Genomic DNA, 19,201 nt, shown 5'->3' on the forward strand with positions numbered 1-19,201 from the left:
TTTGTTGATGCATTTAACGTCAAACATGGAATCACTATCGGAACCGTAGCTGTCTTTAGTGGAGAAACACCGTGGATATGACAGACCACAGGATAATAAATGAATGAAGGGACCAAAAGGAAAAATGTAATAAAAATGAAAACATACAGATATGTTTAGTTTGTTAAAGCCAATGAAACCAGTACAGTGAAGTTTAAAAACCAGAGATCAGATTCAAGTAAGAGGTTACAATGGTTATATATGACGGCAAAAAAATAATACATAAAGCCCAATGTTTAATGGAGATAAAACAAGGGGAAATAAAACAGCACTAACCAATCTGACTGTTTTAGATGGAAAACCAACGAGCCCAAAAGTCATGACATGCATGCTGCTGTTTCAGTTCTCCCGGATCATTACTTGAAAGGAGCATTTTCAAAATAACAGCAGTGTGGAGTTCAATCAGTGAAGTAGTTCATTCTGTCAAGCATTCCTCTCTGAAAAGCCAAGTAAAATGTGTCATTGCAGACTTAGTTCAGAGGAGAAGTGTAGGTAGAATAAAAAGGTATTGGAAAGTAAAAAAAAGGACATAAAGAGCTATAGAATATTACAGGTTCAATGAAAAATCTCAAATGCTTTAAAATGGCAGACAAAACCTAAAAGATGTGGAATAAGAGTCAAACACTGATCAGTCACAGAGTGGTCAAAGAACCTGCAAGTACTGTATTAATTATAGGATGCTTTTTTCAAGCCAAACTATCAAGAAGAAGCCCCTGCAAAGTCCTGTCGTTAAAAGAAAAAAATTGAAACATTTGCTTAAAAAGGAACAATTTGCTAAAGAACACATTGACAGTCCAAAGAAAAATTGTGCAAACGTTTGTGGACTGAAGAAACCAGATTGTTTCTTTTGCACCTAGGGTCCACAGAGAGTTTGTTTGATGACCCCCAAATGCTCGCTTTAAGCCAAAGTGGCTCAGAAATCATAGTATGGGAATTTTTTAATACTATGGTGATAAAAAGGTTTGACACCAACAGAGGTTTTGCCTAATGTAGAAGAGGAGTTCATGTTTATAAATGAGAGTAGTGTGCAGTGTTCCCAATCTATTTGTTTGTTATGCAAATAAAAATTATAATTTTAAGCTTTAATTAAGGATAAAGCTTAAAGGCTTTCAGTTAGTTACTTTTGAAGCTTCTTTAAAATGAAGATCTTTAACTACTTTGAAACAAAAAAATATTGCTCTGCAGTCCACCCTGCAGTAATGCTCCTGTTTAGTCATCTGTGATAAATCCACCTTTGCCACTAAACCTGACTGTTTTGCTGTTAGGATATCTAGCTCAGGTTGAGTGAACATGACAAACACAGAGAATTTATCTTCTTTTCAGGAGTATTATGTATATTTGTGTGTTTTTGTAAAGCAAACTTGCTAAGCACAATCTGGCTATTTAGTGTATACATTATATTTGACCATAGTTGCGTCTCCAAGGAGACATTAAACTAGTTTATGAAATCAGCACTGTTCTTGTCCATTTTGACCTGATTTCCCACTCTAATCAGCCACTCTTGTGCCTCATCAGTCTCTTGATTATATAAGGTATTTATCATGAATCATATAATTCATCATATGTCATCTCTTCTCTCCAGAAAGGTACAACAGGCTTACATGTTGTTAAACATTCTTGTTTCCTAAAGCATTCTTCTTTCCATGTTTGTAGATTTAAAACATTTATAAAATAGCTATTTATATGTAAAAAGGCATTACCTGCATTGTTATAGCAGCTTAAATATTGTTTAGTTTTGCTTGTACGCTATTGTTACTAACACTAAAATATATATTTTTCCCTATTGAAGATTATAAATTGACTTCTTGCATATATAGTTAAAACCAGATATTTACATACACTGTAAAAATCCATCTTTTTTTACTGTCTAACATTGAATCAGACTCTGCACTCACCGGCCACTTTATTAGGTACACCTTGCATGTTCAAGAAACCAGTCTGAGATGATTTGTGCATTATGACATGGCGCGTTATCCTGTTGAAAGTAACCATCAGAAGATGGGTACACTGTGGTCATAAAGGGATGGACATGGTCAGCAACAACACTCAGGTAGGCCATGGCGTTGACACAATGCTCAATTGGTACTAAGGGGCCCAAAGTGTGCCAAGAAAATATCCCGCACACCATTACACCACCACCAACATCAAATTCTGACCCTAACATCCAAATGTCACAGCAGAAATCAAGACTCATCAGACCAGGCAACGTTTTTCCAATCTTCTAATGTCCAATTTTGGTGAGCCTGTGTGAATTGTAGCCTCAGTTTCCTGTTCTTAGCTGACAGGAGTGGCACCTGGTGTGGTCTTCTGCTGCTGTAGCCCATCCGCCTCAAAGTTTGACGTGTTGTGCGTTCAGAGATGTTCTTCTGCAGGTCTTGGTTGTAACGAGTGGTTATTTGAGTTACGGTTGCCTTTCTATTAGCTCGAACCAGTCTGGCCATTCTCCTCTGACCTCTGGCATCAACAAGGCATTTGTGGCCACAGAACTGCCGCTCACTGGATATTTTCTCTCTCTCTCTCTCTGTTTTATATTTGTCACTCATTGGATGTTGTCAACAAAATTGTGAAGTGAAAGAGGAATTTTTAATGGCCCATATAGAGACAAAGGTAAAACTGCACATAAAAATATCTCCAGCAAGAAAATATCGTCTGTCTCTGCAAACGTACTTTGCCCACATTGCTCACATTTCAATTTCAGTTTATAAATGCAACTTGGGTTTGCTCCTCCCATGTTTCTGCATATTTAGATAAATTACAGCCATAGTTTATAGCTTCTCTCAAAGATACAAACCCCTTCCATTAGAGTACAGAAGTATAGCAAAACGTTCATGCAAAACAGATGTAAAATATTGAGGGGCACTATTTTGGTCAAGGCTGTAAAACATTTTTCTTTTTTTTTTTATCAAAGAGATATCTATATAAAAAAACACCCTTCTTTACATAAGTTGCATCTTGTCAGTGGATGACCCCTAAATGTGGCCCATGTGGTTTGCATTGACACTGCTCTTTATCTTTGTGGACTCAATACATTTAACCTAATCCTAAACTTTTCATAACTCGATAAGGTATTTATATCTGATCCAACATTATTGTTTTGCATACCCCTTTTTCACATAAAAAACACAAATGAAATGTTGTTCATTTTCCATATGCTTTGCTGTAATTCTGAATCCTTAGACCTAGCTAAACATGACAAACTAATACTGTGGTACGACAGCTGTCTCATTAGTGGTCTGAATATTTTGTTTTTTGATTTCCACGTGTTCTGTCTGGGATTTGCAAGCATACCATATGGAGAAGATGGATGCCTGAATGTGTCAGGGAAATGTTGCTCTACAAAAAGCACATATTAACATGGTACCCTAACTACATTGATGACTATGAAGTAGAAACTTGAAATTGTTTGACTTTCAGCCATTTGTAGTATGTGTATGTGTGGAGTAGGGTGTGTTCAGATTTGTCAGTTGGTGGTGCCGAGTAGGTAGGCGCCAAGTGTACAAAGGTTTTTACCCTTCTCATTCTAACAACAGCACATGGCAGGTAACCCTAACCTCTGAATGGCTCAGCAGCACCAGGCAGACAGACCAGGCACCCCCACAGGATATCCATATGTCTGACACAGATAGGCCCACACCGTAACACAGGAAGCAGCAAGCCCTAGGCCTAAGAGACACAGGTAGAAATGTTGTTCACCCAGAACCGATGAAGGGACAACTCGCACTCCCCACCCCTGACCTGTAGGGGATGCATCAGAGACTACAGCAGCTTGGACTCAAAATAACTAAAGGAAGGGAGCCACATTGCCATCCCGCCTGGTGAGATAGCCCTAGTAAGGGCAACAGAAAGTAATCCCCACCACAGCCTAGCCTAGTCTCAATGGTCTCCAGTCACCATTAGTTTATGTATGTGTGTCTGTGTTACTGTGTGTCACCTCTGAGGTTTTAAGACAATTTGTTTGACTTATTGAAATTGCTATTTAAGGTATTATATCTCAAACACATCTGGTTGTACTAACGAAGCCCTTGTTGCATCAGGTGTGCCTGAAACCATACCTGATTTTGAAATGCATGAATTTTTAAAACTCTATCCATGGGCTTGAATAATTTTGAGACTGCAGTAGCCATTGAAAGTAGAATTTAGTATTGAATTTGTATAAAGTGCTTGTAATAATAGATTTATTCAATGGTTTAAACAGTTTGAACTTTTTAGAATTTTGTCAATAAACCTAATTTAATTGTAGATACAACTATAAGGGGAGAGGAATTCTGTTGTCCTTCACACTGCTAGCCAGAGTTCTGCTTACATGTATTCTAACTTTTATTATGATTGACACTTCAAAGTGACCACCCTAACATCATCAGCAGCTAAAAGAATATAACATCACACCACGAATTTATGACATTTCCTGACAGACGAGTTCCCACTCAGCAAAGTCATCATGAAAAACTACCAAACTGAAAAGAAAGAACACAGTACATACATTTAGAAAGGAAAGTTTAACAACAATACATGCTTTAAAAGGTTAAAAAGGCATTTCTGATACACAGTGTAGTAATGCTGCCAAAGATGAATAATTTTATCTTGCTTCCTTTATCTTTTCTCATTTATATTTCTCTTTTCTGATCCTGTCCTTGTGTGCCCATTTCCTTTTGCGGTAGCTGTAGACATGGCCGATAATAATCTAAATGGTCTATTCTGTAGAACATGGAGCCTGATAGTAAGAAAAAACTTTAAACACAAAGCAAAACCGGTTTCCCACAAAAGCTTTCAAAGGCAGCAGGAAAATAATTGAGCAGTTTGTAAACAAGGCTCATTTTTTCCATCTGGTTGTGACAGTATTGGCTTCTGAAACAGTACTGGTCCTTTGTCACTAAAATACCCGCTCCCCCTAAAATAGAATAGTGATAGCTGCAAAACAAATTTCCTTGCAGACAAAACTGAAAAGAAGCCTGGAAACACACTAACGGCCATTTAGGATCATAGTTCTAATCCCAACAGCTGCCCCAACTATTGTGAGGAATTACTTACTTATCTGTAATTGTCCTTTTGTTTTCTAGACAAGCAAATGAAGAATACCAGGTACTGGCAAACTCCTGGCGTTATTCATCTGCATTTTCCAACAAGCTCTTCTTCACCGTTGTCGACTACGATGAAGGAGCTGATGTCTTTCAGCAGGTAGGCAGTTTTGTCAGCAGTTTAAATTCTTTGCATCCTAAAAACATTTAAACGGCAAAAGTTGTCTTTGTGTTGTTTTTGAGGCATACAACTAAATTTTGCTTTTGATCTTTCATTTTTTTTATATATTAAACATTTAGAATACTTTTTTCTTAAATACACTGATATTTTCTTCCATATCTTGTAGTGATTTAGATTCAGAGAAATTTTGTGACATGGTTATTTTTTTTGCTCGTTATTTAAGAACCCTTTATTTCCCTTTTCCATTTTAAAAATGTCTTGTTTTTTTGTGATTTCTTTTGTTTTTTTTCTGAAATGAACAAGTTTTTTTTGACACAGACGAGTTTCTATTACAGTTTAAATCAGACATGTGCATGTGTTTCATGTTTTTTCATTTTGTTTATATTCCTTCCTGCTCTTAAATATGTGTGTCTTTACATATTTAATTTTATTCTTTAAAACTTCACTTGAAAAATTACCTGAATTTCTATTGTTTTCACCTGAAACTGAATGTTTATATTAATAGGAATGTATTGAATAGTAGGTTTTGTTTTTTTTTGCCCCAAGTTTTTAAGGTGCGTTTATAAACGTTTGTGTAAATAGTACCTTGAAGAGAAGTTTGTCCAGTATGCTACATAACTTAAAGCCTACATACGGGTACAAATCGGAAAATATAATTGAAAAGTTAAGTTTCAGAAATCCTGCTTAAAGAGTTAAACTCATACAGATTGATTATGCAGAGGAATATATTTCAGACATTTATTTGTGTTAATTTAAAAAAGTTTCTCTAACAGCTTATGAAAACCTATCATACAATCTGTCAGAAAATTAGAGCATTATGTAAGACCACTTAAAGAAAGGCAGAAGACTGTTTACTTAACAGTTGTTCCAGCAGATAGTCGTTGACAACCTCCACTTGGAGGATAAGCCGGAAAAGCTAATTGCTAAAGAACCTGGTGGTTCAGATTGCTGAATCCAGGCATATTATTGGAAAGTTTACTGGAAGTAGAAATGTGATACAAAAAGGTGCTCATGCAGCAAGGACATCCACAGCGATGAGGAAAATATGCAGCAAAGCTGATTCAGAGTTTGGAGGAAATTCACAAGATGTGGACTGTGGCAGAAGTCAGTGCTTCAACACCCATCACACACAGACAGATCCAGGACATGGGCCACAACTGTCACATTTAATTGTGTTAGGCAGCTCCTGAACCACAGTCAAAATCAGAAGCTTCTTACTAGGGCTAAGGAGGAAATGACTGGACTTTTAATAACAGATGCCAAGCAATAGCAATTCCAAGATCAGTTTGACAAAAAACAAAGATCGGTAGTCAAGAACTTTACAACCAGTACATTTATTTAAATGCTTTATTTTTGCTATGTTAGCTATTTTTGTCAAATTAGTTTTTTTAATATCAGATGCTTATTTCCTTTCTTTTTCAGTTGAACATGAATAGTGCTCCAACTTTCATGCATTTCCCTGCAAAGGGAAAACCTAAAAGGGCTGATACGTTTGACCTGCAGAGGATCGGCTTCGCCTCGGAGCAGCTGGCCAAGTGGATTGCTGATCGCACAGATGTTCAGGTATAACCTAATCAATTACTTATACTAAAATTGCATATTCGCAATTGCAAGTAACCATGCTCTAATCTGGATGAAAGTCGTGCGATCCACAGTTTTAAATATTAACTATGGTAAATTCACAAGATCCCTATCTACTTCAAGTTTACATTGATAGTTGCCTAATTAAAAATACATTTTAAAGCAATACTGTCTGTATTGCTTTAAAGTGTCTTTTTAATTAGGTCTCCACATACACAGAAACCAACACAATCTCATTTATTGGTGCTGGTTACAAAAAAACGTTTGACTGAGTTTTATTTTAGAGGGATTTACATTCAGATTAGAGGGTTTAGGCATATTTTTCACTTCCTTAAATATAACTTAATAAATTAATATAATCAAGAATAAAAATATAATCTGGTTGGAATGGTTTCACTTTCTGTCAAAAATATAGGATGGGTAATGGCATAGCACACAACCTAGTGTATGGTCAAAAAGGCTTGATATGTACTAGCAGACTTTGCCCAAACATCTTGCTGACAGCCTGTTGATGAACTTCTTTCACAATTCTGCCACTTTAGTGTAAAATATTAAAAGACCTAACTACTGCTACATTTGATTTTTATTTTGAAGTTATTGCATAAATTAGGAACTGTAAATGTTAACATTGTTGTTATTTTCTCATGGTAGGTTCAGTTTGGAAATCCAAATTTCTACGTTTCACTAGGGGAACTTGTTCAAATCTATATCGTAAGACAACGTTCAGATCGTGTTATTAAACCCTTTCTTTAGGATTATAATTATAGAATAAATGGGATGTTTTATTCTGCATATACGGCTAAAGAAACATTACCATTAACTCACGAAACCTAAGTATGCCAGTTTATTACCCAGAACCGTTATTTATTTATTTTTTTTAGAAAAGGATTATGTTGTCTAACATTTGTTAGATATTGTTAAGCTCAAAATAGCTTTCCTTGAAAAGGTCAGCTAGAAAGCAGCAACATATCAATTATATACAGGTCCTTCTCAAAATATTAGCATATTGTGATCAAGTTTATTATTTTCCATAATGTCATGATGAAAATTTAACATTCATATATTTTAGATTCATTGCACACTAACTGAAATATTTCAGGTCTTTTATTGTCTTAATATGGATGATTTTGGCATACAGCTCATGAAAACCCAAAATTCCTATCTCACAAAATTAGCATATTTCATCCGACCAATAAAAGAAAAGTGTTTTTAATACAAAAAACGTCAACCTTCAAATAATCATGTACAGTTATGCAGTCAATACTTGGTCGGGAATCCTTTGGCAGAAATGACTGCTTCAATGCGGCGTGGCATGGAGGCAATCAGCCTGTGGCACTGCTGAGGTCTTATGGAGGCCCAGGATGCTTCGATAGCGGCCTTTAGCTCATCCAGAGTGTTGGGTCTTGAGTCTCTCAACGTTCTCTTCACAATATCCCACAGATTCTCTATGGGGTTCAGGTCAGGAGAGTTGGCAGGCCAATTGAGCACAGTGATACCATGGTCAGTAAACCATTTACCAGTGGTTTTGGCACTGTGAGCAGGTGCCAGGTCGTGCTGAAAAATGAAATCTTCATCTCCATAAAGCTTTTCAGCAGATGGAAGCATGAAGTGCTCCAAAATCTCCTGATAGCTAGCTGCATTGACCCTGCCCTTGATAAAACACAGTGGACCAACACCAGCAGCTGACACGGCACCCCAGACCATCACTGACTGTGGGTACTTGACACTGGACTTCTGGCATTTTGGCATTTCCTTCTCCCCAGTCTTCCTCCAGACTCTGGCACCTTGATTTCCGAATGACATGCAGAATTTGCTTTCATCCAAAAAAAGTACTTTGGACCACAGAGCAACAGTCCAGTGCTGCTTCTCTGTAGCCCAGGTCAGGCGCTTCTGCCGCTGTTTCTGGTTCAAAAGTGGCTTGACCTGGGGAATGCGGCACCTGTAGGCCATTTCCTGCACACGCCTGTGCACGGTGGCTCTGGATGTTTCTACTCCAGACTCAGTCCACTGCTTCCGCAGGTCCCCCAAGGTCTGGAATCGGCCCTTCTCCACAATCTTCCTCAGGGTCTGGTCAACTCTTCTCGTTGTGCAGCGTTTTCTGCCACACTTTTTCCTTCCCACAGACTTCCCACTGAGGTGCCTTGATACAGCACTCTGGGAACAGCCTATTCGTTCAGAAATTTCTTTCTGTGTCTTACCCTCTTTCTTGAGGGTGTCAATAGTGGCCTTCTGGACAGCAGTCAGGTCGGCAGTCTTACCCATGATTGGGGTTTTGAGTGATGAACCAGGCTGGGAGTTTTAAAGGCCTGAGGAATCTTTTGCAGGTGTTTAGAGTTAACTCGTTGATTCAGATGATTAGGTTCATAGCTCGTTTAGAGACCCTTTTAATGATATGCTAATTTTGTGAGATAGGAATTTTGGGTTTTCATAAGCTGTATGCCAAAATCATCTGTATTAAGACAATAAAAGACCTGAAATATTTCAGTTAGTGTGCAATTAATCTAAAATATATGAATGTTAAATTTTCATCATGACATTATGGAAAATAATGAACTTTATCACAATATGCTAATATTTTGAGAAGGACCTGTATTGATTACTGTCAGTGTCTTTACAGATAGTTACCCATACTGTGTAGAGTAATGCACCTCCAAACCCTAGATGCTGTATTTATAACCAGATCTCGCTCTGTTTTTTATTTTTGTTTCACAATGGGTAACCTATGAGAGGATCCTGTCCTTATATAAATGATAAAACAGCAATCTACTCCACATAGCACTTTCTATATTTGAGTAAAAGTATTTTGTGAATTTCAGTTTTTTTTATATAATGTATGCATTCATGCCACATCACTGGAATTAATTTTAGAAGTAACTTGACGGTTTCAAGAGTAAAACCTGTGCTGAACATTTTTTACTATGGAATTGTGAACATTTAACATTTAGTACATGTTTTAAATTCTCATTTAGCAGTCGGCAAACAAATAATCTATTAAAATAATCTAATGTCTTTCGCAGAGCCACTGTTTTGATTTTTCTCAGTAAGCAAAATGTTTTAATTTCACAAACTCGGTTCCATGTCACCTTTTCTGTTTTTTGAATTGTCACTATTTGAGTTATTGTTTTATTTTTTGATTTTACTGATATGTTAATCTCTTATCTTCCTCTTAGATCCGTGTTTTCCGTCCTCCAAATTATTCTGGGACTATTGCTTTGGCTCTGTTGGTTTCTCTGGTTGGAGGTTTATTGTATCTCAGGAGAAACAACTTGGAATTCATATATAACAAGACTGGATGGGCCATGGCTGCATTGGTATGATAATAGAGCGCACCCACACACACACTAGCTTCAGGTTTAAAGTCTTCTTATGCCCAAGAGAAAGTTAAATGTATACTGTGCAAAATATTACCTTTATTGAAGAAATGATGAAGCGTAATAATACTGTTCCTTATAATAGTTTGACCTCATCTTTAGACAAAGTTCTCATAGATTGTAAAAAGTATTGAATGTTATTTTGTGATTTTTCTGGATAAGTATGAAGATAAGAATACAAGTTATGAAGAAAAATAAATTTCCAGACATTAGTCCTCATTCTATAGTCTAAAAGAAAGTAAAATAGAATTTATGAAAATTTAAGGGCTTCAGATGGATTTGTTTCAAATGACACATTTATCTTTGATATCGCATATCACTTCTTGTTTTTGTCAAACTTATTAATTAGTTTTGTTTTTGAGATGCTGACAGTACCCACAAATAAAACATTCAATTTTGAAAAAGGGGTTTTAACTTATCATGTGCTTCCTGATGTGGTAAGCCATCAAAGCTCACAAATGGTACTTTAAATACTCTGTACTTATTATATAATTCAGTCATAAATCCAGATTTTATAAGTCCGAACATTATTCATTTTGAAATGGAGTTGATCTGGGATACAAAAGTGAAATAGCCTGTTGGTACTCTCCACACTTAGATGTTTATGATTGGGAAACATACTGAAAATAAAATGCCATAAGGTAAAAGTTTTGTACTGAAAAGTCCGTAGTGTTTTAAAAATTGCTGGACAATTTATGGAATTTTAAATAGAAAATTGTTTAGAATTTAAACCTAGAGTTTTTTTTATTTACACAAATAATAGAATTGCCTAATTTCATGTCCTTACTTATCTTAAATTCTCATTAAACCTCACCTCAGACTTGAGCTCTCTCAACAGTTGTTTTTGCTTTTCCTTGTTGTTTTCTGCATGTCTGTAACAGTGTGTGGTTTTTGCAATGACGTCTGGACAGATGTGGAATCACATTCGAGGTCCTCCCTACGCCCACAAAAATCCTCAGAATGGACAAGTGGTATGAAATAAATAATTCTTAATATAAATAATTTGTAAACCTATTTTAATAGGTTTTCTTCCTTAACCTAATCTTTGGTGCTTCAATCTCGTTCTCTTGCATTTTATCAATATTTATGTTTATAGTATATTTTGGTTTTTTTCTTTCCTCTCTTTCTGTATTTTTGTTTGGTTCTGTTTTGTCCACTGCATATTATTAGGCAAATGTTACTTACTGACAGTGTGTGCAAACCCTCACATAGAAGCGAATTGGCTGGTCATCATTTAAGTTTGTTCACTCATGTGTGAAATTAAAATGAAAATCTGGTGAAAACTGAAGAAAATGATTATTTGCGGGAAGTAGATACAAAGAGGGGGATTGAGGATGGATATTGATGGAGTAATGAGTGGGATGTGTTTAAAGAAAGAATCCTAACCAATACAGAGTGCTTTAGAAACACAACTAAAGGGATAATGTTTTGTCCAGTGCTATTTAGATATTTGCATACTCAGATGCACAAAAGCCCCTCCACTGTCAGTCATGGACAAGGTCAAATACACAAGTGAGCTGTAAAGTTTTTGTGGACACACTTGATGAACTTCACACAGAAACTGAAAGAAATTGGTATTCACAGTCAGCAGAACTCGATACAAACACACAGCAGAGGCATGCGCATACCATACACAAGTTTCAACCTCATTCCTGCCTCTTCACTTTTTCCATCCCAGCACTTCTTTCTTGCACTGTCAAAAGCAGTCTATTTATCAGAGGACGTTGCCTCTATCATTCTTCAAACTTTTTGATGATAGGTTACACAGTTATCCACTGTGGCTTTTAATTTAGCCTTCCCCCATTCTTCTCTTTCCTGTCATTCCTACACCCAGCCAAGTCTGGCTGTTTGCTGCTTTCCTGCTGAACCAGTTTTGTACTGTTTTGTATCATACCAACTTCTGCACTTCAGAGTTATGTATAACCGAAAGGAAATGTGACCATACTTTTAATTCCACATTAAATCAATCAAGTGCAAATACAAGTAGACATTTTTGGTTTTGTTTTATACAGCTGTCATTTTATAAAGATCAAATGTAAACATCTTTACAGTATCTTAACTTTATTTCTTGTTATTTGTATTGCACTGTTGAAACACTTGTAAAATCAAAGATTGGCTACAGCAAAATCATAAGCTAAGAAGGTATTAAAAATATATCTGTGGTTTACTATATAGTCTACAACTTCCTGGATACACAATGGTTGCAACTCCCACATGCTTGTTAACACTTTTTACATTGTGAATTCTGCATATCCTCTCTATTCTTCCTGTCTTTACTTGCTCCCTGAGTCTCTCTTCATCTCTTCTGTTTTTCTTGGTCTCAATTTCCGCTCCCTCTTTTGCATCTCCTGCCATTTTCGCATTATACTGCAATTGTTATACTGAATTGTGTTTTTAGCAGGTCTGAATAATTCTTGCTTGCTTGTCTGTCGTTTTTTATTTTAATTCCATGTTCCTCCCTCCAGATGACTGAACAGGGTGATGATGGCAGCAGTAAAGCTTAGTCAAGTGTTAAAACTGGCTTTTAGATATAAGCAGAAATTAATTCAGTAGTTATAAAAACTATAGCTATATATTTGTTGAATGCTTTGGTCAGCAGGTCATACAAGAATTCTTACCAAGCATGCAGAAACACATTTTGTTCAGACAGGTTTAGAAATGTCTGAATGAGTCTAGGATTACATAAGAACACATAATAAATTAAAGCACGTTATATGCACATTACAACTGTAACAAACATCAAATTATTGTTTAGAACGGCTTTGAAAATATAATATTGCGAAAACATATAGCCAAGTGTTTTCTTTGGGGGAAAAAAATGAATATTCTATAATTCTGTTCAACAAGTTGAACATATATTGGATATGCGGTGATTTTACAGTTAAATACATATTTACATACACTGCATAAAAAGACAAACTTTTCCTCTCACTGTCTAAAATTAAATTGGTCTAAACCTTTGGGTCAGTTGTAAAGCCAAATCCATCTTTCTTTACTAAATACCAGAGTAATCGTCAAACTTTTTACCTTCAAATTCTGAAGTTGCATTCATTTTCTTTGTATTTGGTAGGATCAACATAAAATGTTTATGTAAAATATTTTTTTGTAAGTCCTATATAGTATTCTTATTTGATTGTGTTTTTTTATTAATGTGTACGCCCTGATGATCAAAATTAACAAGCGTTTGAATTATATTATATAACTGTGTTTAATGAATTTATGACCTTGATTGATTCAGATGTTTTGTACTGTATTTCTAAAAATATATAGTTTATTTGGTTAACAGTGATGGGGACACTGAATATCCAACAATCAGAAAATAACCAAAGGAAAGATGAAACAAACCCAATTGAAATCAAAGTTCAATTGAACCTTAGTTTTTGTAGCATCTCTAATGGTATTGTGCATTAATTCAGTATTAAACGTGGACAGTTTTAGCTTGCGGAAGTTTACTGATGAAAGACCCAATTAGTGGATGTGAACTGATAGACTTGTGTCTTGTTTTAAAAGTAAAACTAGTCTGTAAAACTCATCACACTAGTCCCAGCTTTACATTTTGAGTTTCTTCGTCACTGCAGCCACCTTGATGACAGGGAGTGCACTGGTATGGTACATGCTAGCGAACTAAAAAAAAGCTATAGGTTAGCCATATTCAATCATTTCTCTCTTGTTCTGTCTGTCTTCTGATGGTGAATAGCTTCAACTGTGCAGACAATCTTGAAAAGATACTCATCTTATCCTTTCTGTACTCCTCCCTTGGCTTTTTTATATAATTGTCTCTCACCCACTTCTCTAATCCCTTCATCTTCCCAGACAGTGTAATTCCTTTAAAATGACGAGCAAGCGAAACCAGGTAGACTGTATTGAAAGGATTTGTCAACTGACAAATGGCACAACAAAGTAGATAAAACTACTGTGTGTCATGCTGTGCAGCCATGGAAATACCGCTTGCTCATTTTTTGCTTAGACACTCACAAAATGGGACATGGAGAGGTTAGCTGTAACAAAGCTATACACAAATGTGACAGGCAGAAATTTGTTACACAGTCAGCACTCACACACTCATTGGAGGAGGAGAGGAGGAAACAGTTGTGTGTTCTCTATGTGAACTTAACAAAATGATGATGCCACAAAATGTTTTTTGGTACGGATAGGTATTTCTTCAGCCAGCAGCCATTAGGTTGTCACTAACTGTAAATGTATCTGCAAAAAATCATACCCCAAGTCAAAAATGGCTGAAACCATTATTGTGTGGAGAAGCATAACTTACAACCATATGCATAACATTCTATTCATCCTTTTTTGTGTGAACTGCTGAAACTTCTGCTGACCCAAACTGCTGCCATTCTAGACAAAATAATAATTGTTAAAGAGTTTAAACCTCAAGAGGCACAATTAAAAAGTAATGTTGACTTTCCAAAGTAGATGGAGAGTACTTTGCTCTGCAAATGGAGCTGTGGTACTCTGTTTCAACATATTTGAATGTTTGTGTTACAATTCAGCTCAGCCTCAGCTCTGGATTATTGGTGTGAATATTAATGAGAACCAGATAGCAAAACCTGACCGAAGTTGACCTCATTTATTAAGTTTGCTGAAGAGATTAAATAAATGGAGAAGAACATGGCTGCTTTGTTGCAATCTGGTTTAAAAAAAAAACAAAAGGCACAATACATAAATAACAGAGATGCTTAACTATGTTTAAGGAAAATTGACTTAAACCTAAACTGAAGTAAATTTCTGGTCTCGTCTCTAGGTAACAATGTTTTAAAATGTGACGGCACCAAGCTCATATGAAATGTCACTTCTGCAAAGTACAAGTCTAGGAATTTAAGCAGCTGCAGTGACTACCTTGATGGGAAGAATACAGTCCTGACTTGATCCGAGGATTGGACCATCAAACCAGTTGTGAACAACGACCTTCAGTGTGTGAAAAAGTGGACATGGGTGGGCTTGACAGACTTCAGTAGCAGTCCAAATCAGAGAGAGGCAGTGGTACATATCAATTTAAAAATAACATAAGTATATCGGACAGAACATTCCGAATGCAAAAACACACAATCATAACAGTCGCTGTTAAATTGTAGATTTGTGTATCTAATTCTGTGTAAAAATGCATGGATTATATGTGAGTGCAGAAAGTAATTGTGTACCTCAGTAAATTGTGTGATCAAAAAGTTAATTCATTGCAGTGGTCAAATAAAAAGAAAAAAAAAAGAAAAGGGAAACACATAGATTCATAACATTTGTTATACATTCAGCTTCATCTTAAGTTTAATTATGGCCTACAGCTAACTAAAAATAACTTTTTTAGAGAATAATAATATTAAAACCTACTATAATAAAACTATTAAAATTTTTATTAGTTTTTTTTACATAAATGTCAACCCGCACAATCATGGGAAACTACGCTGACTTTCCAGTGAGGCACAGAACCCAAGTTGTTTGAGGTCCCAGTTACAGTCATTGATGATTTTGGGAAACCATGTCATCTACTGTTGTTGGTCCCATACGTTTTGTCAAGTCGAAAGCCAGCACAGAAATCTAGCATGACATTTTAAAGCACTTGCTTCTGTGTGCTGACGGGCTTTATGGAGATAGCTAGTTTCATTTTCCAGCACGACTTGATAACTGCCCACAGTGCCAACAGTACCAATACTGTACCAACCTGCTTGATGACCACGGGCTTGACTGGCAAAAAGTTATTGTATGGAGGAAGAACAGACAACAAATGCAACAGTGAAGGCAAGCTGAAAGACACTATTGGTCAACATTAATTTTTTTAACACCTCAGCAGAGACACTGGCTAATCACCTCCTTGCCATGCTGCACCAGTGCAGTCATTTATTTAAATGCAGCCCTAACCAAATACTAAGCGAATATCATGTACAGTTCAGGACAAACTTTTTCATTATGCTGACATTTCCGTATTAAAAATGTCTTTTTTAAAATCAATCTCTTTTGTAACATTTAAATTTTCTAAGAAACTGAATTTGGAATTTTCATTAACTGTACGCCATAATCGGCGAAAGCTTCAATTTGATTTTCTAATTTATTGAGACGCATATGGAAGGTTTACTCCAAGCCATTCTGAACTTGGCTATAACATCAGCACTGGCTGTGTGGACACTGTATAATGGTAGGTGGTTTTATACCAAGCTGTAACCCTAAGAACTGCGCTTCATATAAGTGTGAGCATGAGCCAAATAAAAATAGTGCTACAGTAAGAGTCCCTGTGTTTACTGGTTTGACTTCTATGTTTTGAGGTATGCTTTTTATTATTATTTTTTTTTTCATGGACTGCAAACATTTGTACATTGCAATTTTGATCACAGCACTGGTAAAGTGCACTTCTTGGTCTATGAGCCTCATTCACTGTCCCACATATGACTATTGTTTGTTTTCCACGATCATAGTTTTTCTAGTAATTTTCTGATAAATGTCATCTTAAAGAATAGTTGAAAAATTGCAGTGTTTTGTTGCTTAAACTCTGGATAGAGGTAGAATGGTCTTCCTTAACTTTAATTTATCAGAGTAACCTTTTAATTAAACCAGCGCTCTAGCTGTGCTAGAAACAATCGAACAATCAAATTTAGTAGTATAACTGAGCCTACTGAGGAAATAGTAGTCATCTCATTTCTCATGAGTGACATCTCAACGGAAATATAGATGAAAAAACACTTCAGACCGACTCCACTGAAATCTTAATAGAAAGCATTGCATTGCATAAACAGTCAGAAGATGATGATATTGTGAAATATCACCTGAATCCCTAAAGTAGACAATATTTTCTTCAAATTTAGTAAACCAACAGTTATTTCCCCTTTTCTTTTTTTTAAAAGAGCAAAATATGAATATTTAGATGTTTCCCTTACCTTTTTCCTTTTTTGCCAAGTAGATCATTCTCTTTGTGATCATAAGTTTTAACTTAACTGACACTCTTGTCCTCGACAACTTGGAAAACTCCGTTCTTATATCTTCCCATCATCATAGACGTTTGAACACAGCCATTATAAATCAACCCTTTGGAATAAATTATGTATGTTTCCACTATGTATTTCTTCTCCATAGTATTTACCCTCTCCTCACCGTTTTTTTCTGCTTTGTTGATTTTTCCATTTATCCCTTTTCCTGTCTGAGTGCTCCTGACCTTTATCAACCAAAACACACACAAAGCACAAATTCGGACACACTTTATACACAAAAACACCATAGAGGATGAATATGGCTTTTGTAAAGGTTATCGGCCCACACTTATACTAACACTGACATTACTATGGGTTGGTTTTAGATAAAAAATAATCAACTAAAAGAAGTAAAGGAGGGCAAATATCCCTTATTGCTAACATACCCTGTGTCAGCTTTGTTGAGTTAGATTTCAGTCTGTTGGAACCATGTAATCCGTGTAGGATGACATTCGTTGGAGCTTATGCTTCTGTCAGTGTGTTTTCATTTAAATGTATCCCGGCAGAATTTGACATACTGTAGGAGTCCCTGACAACCAATTGTCAGAGCTGGTAGGCAAGCTTTGGTAGATAGCTTTAACCTTACTCTTTTAAAAGCTTTTTATACAAACACTTTGGAGCAGTCATCTAATTCCCATTAAATCTTCACAAATGGGTTTCTTGTGTAGTTTTTATAAAAATATTTAAATGTTAGTGTCCTCAGAAAAGACCATGAACACAGAATTTTCAAGGTGCTGATCAAATGTCTGGAAATAAATGTATTCTTGACATTTTTATTTTTGAAACATACTAATAAAATTCTACCTATGCATGTTTTCCTCACAGCAGGTGATTGTGTTAGATTTCTTATGCCAGCTTGGGTCTTGATTAAACTAAGCTCTTAGAATACTAATCATGTTCACAACCGCCTCAAAGCCGCCTGTGAGGTTGTGTTCACCACAAAACCTCACAGCTAACAGGGTTGTCTGTGGGTTGCAAGCAAATCCATGCACATTACCTATGTACTTCAATTTGAGATTTCAAATTTTGAAAACAAATATTGTTCAAACATTTTTGCATATGGTAACTTTTAGATTGACTTTTAGTTGCATACTGGACTTTTTTTTAACATTTGTTTTATCCCAATTAACAAATGTTCTAACCTAAAATGTAAAAGCAGAAAAAGAAAATTATCCATCATATTAACTGGAATGGCTTTAAGGCATAAATGTACCCAACATATCTCTAGTATAGATCTAAGTAATGCCTTTAAACTGTTCTCAGCCTGTCTAAAATGAAGAGGCATCATGTTTCAATCTGTTTAGGAAAGTTCTACCCATTGCTGCATAATAGTTATATAACAAAAAAATGATCACCAAAAATACAGAAGGTTCATATTATCTTATTCTTTATCAAAAATGTCTTTAAGTAACAAACTACAAAACTCAAAAGAAAACACCAGCAAATAACTGATCCATATGGTGACATTCTTACTCGTGATATTATGTTGGTTATATTTCTCATAGCTTTGATTAGGGGGACAGAAGACAAAAACCCAAAATTATGTGTTTCAGAAAATTTGAATATTATGTAAGATCAATAAAAAAAATATTGAAACAGATGTCAGGCTTCTGAAAATTATGTTAATTTCTATGAACTCAATACTTAAGTGGGCCTCCTTAGGCATAAATTACTTCATCAATGCGGCGTAGCTTGGAGCCGATCATCCTGTAGCACTACTAGGGTGTAATGGAAGCCCAGATTGCTTTGGTATGGTATTGTTATAACTATCTGATGCCTGGACACTCTGTTCAGCTGGATAAATATTACATTAGCATGTAAAATGCAAGTTCATAACAATAATACAGAGCGCTGTCTGGTAAAACCTATGCTAAAAGATGGTCTTTTAGCTCATTTATTGTTGTCGCTGGATGTTGGCCATTTCATCCCTACAGCTTTTAAAATTTTTGGTTTTGTACCGGATTTGTTCGAACCCTTCTGCTACAGGATTTTTCACAATGAACATGTGTTAATTTGTAACCGTCAGGGTGACGCTTTACAACTTTAAATCAC

At 35.8% G+C, this 19,201-nt stretch overlaps 1 protein-coding gene across 1 annotated transcript in view; it reads left to right on the forward strand.

Moving 5' to 3' along the window:
* The window catches only part of tusc3 (tumor suppressor candidate 3), a 91,019-nt gene that overhangs the window by 44,444 nt on the left and 27,374 nt on the right, over positions 1-19,201 (forward strand). The window contains exons 3-6 of the mRNA XM_047366837.1: positions 5,097-5,214; positions 6,658-6,798; positions 9,987-10,127; positions 11,069-11,158. Coding sequence (XP_047222793.1) covers positions 5,097-5,214; positions 6,658-6,798; positions 9,987-10,127; positions 11,069-11,158 — 490 coding nt within the window. The remainder of the gene's footprint in view (positions 1-5,096; positions 5,215-6,657; positions 6,799-9,986; positions 10,128-11,068; positions 11,159-19,201) is intronic.

This window comes from Girardinichthys multiradiatus, chromosome 5, assembly GCF_021462225.1.
Source record: "Girardinichthys multiradiatus isolate DD_20200921_A chromosome 5, DD_fGirMul_XY1, whole genome shotgun sequence".
Lineage (NCBI taxonomy): Eukaryota > Metazoa > Chordata > Actinopteri > Cyprinodontiformes > Goodeidae > Girardinichthys > Girardinichthys multiradiatus.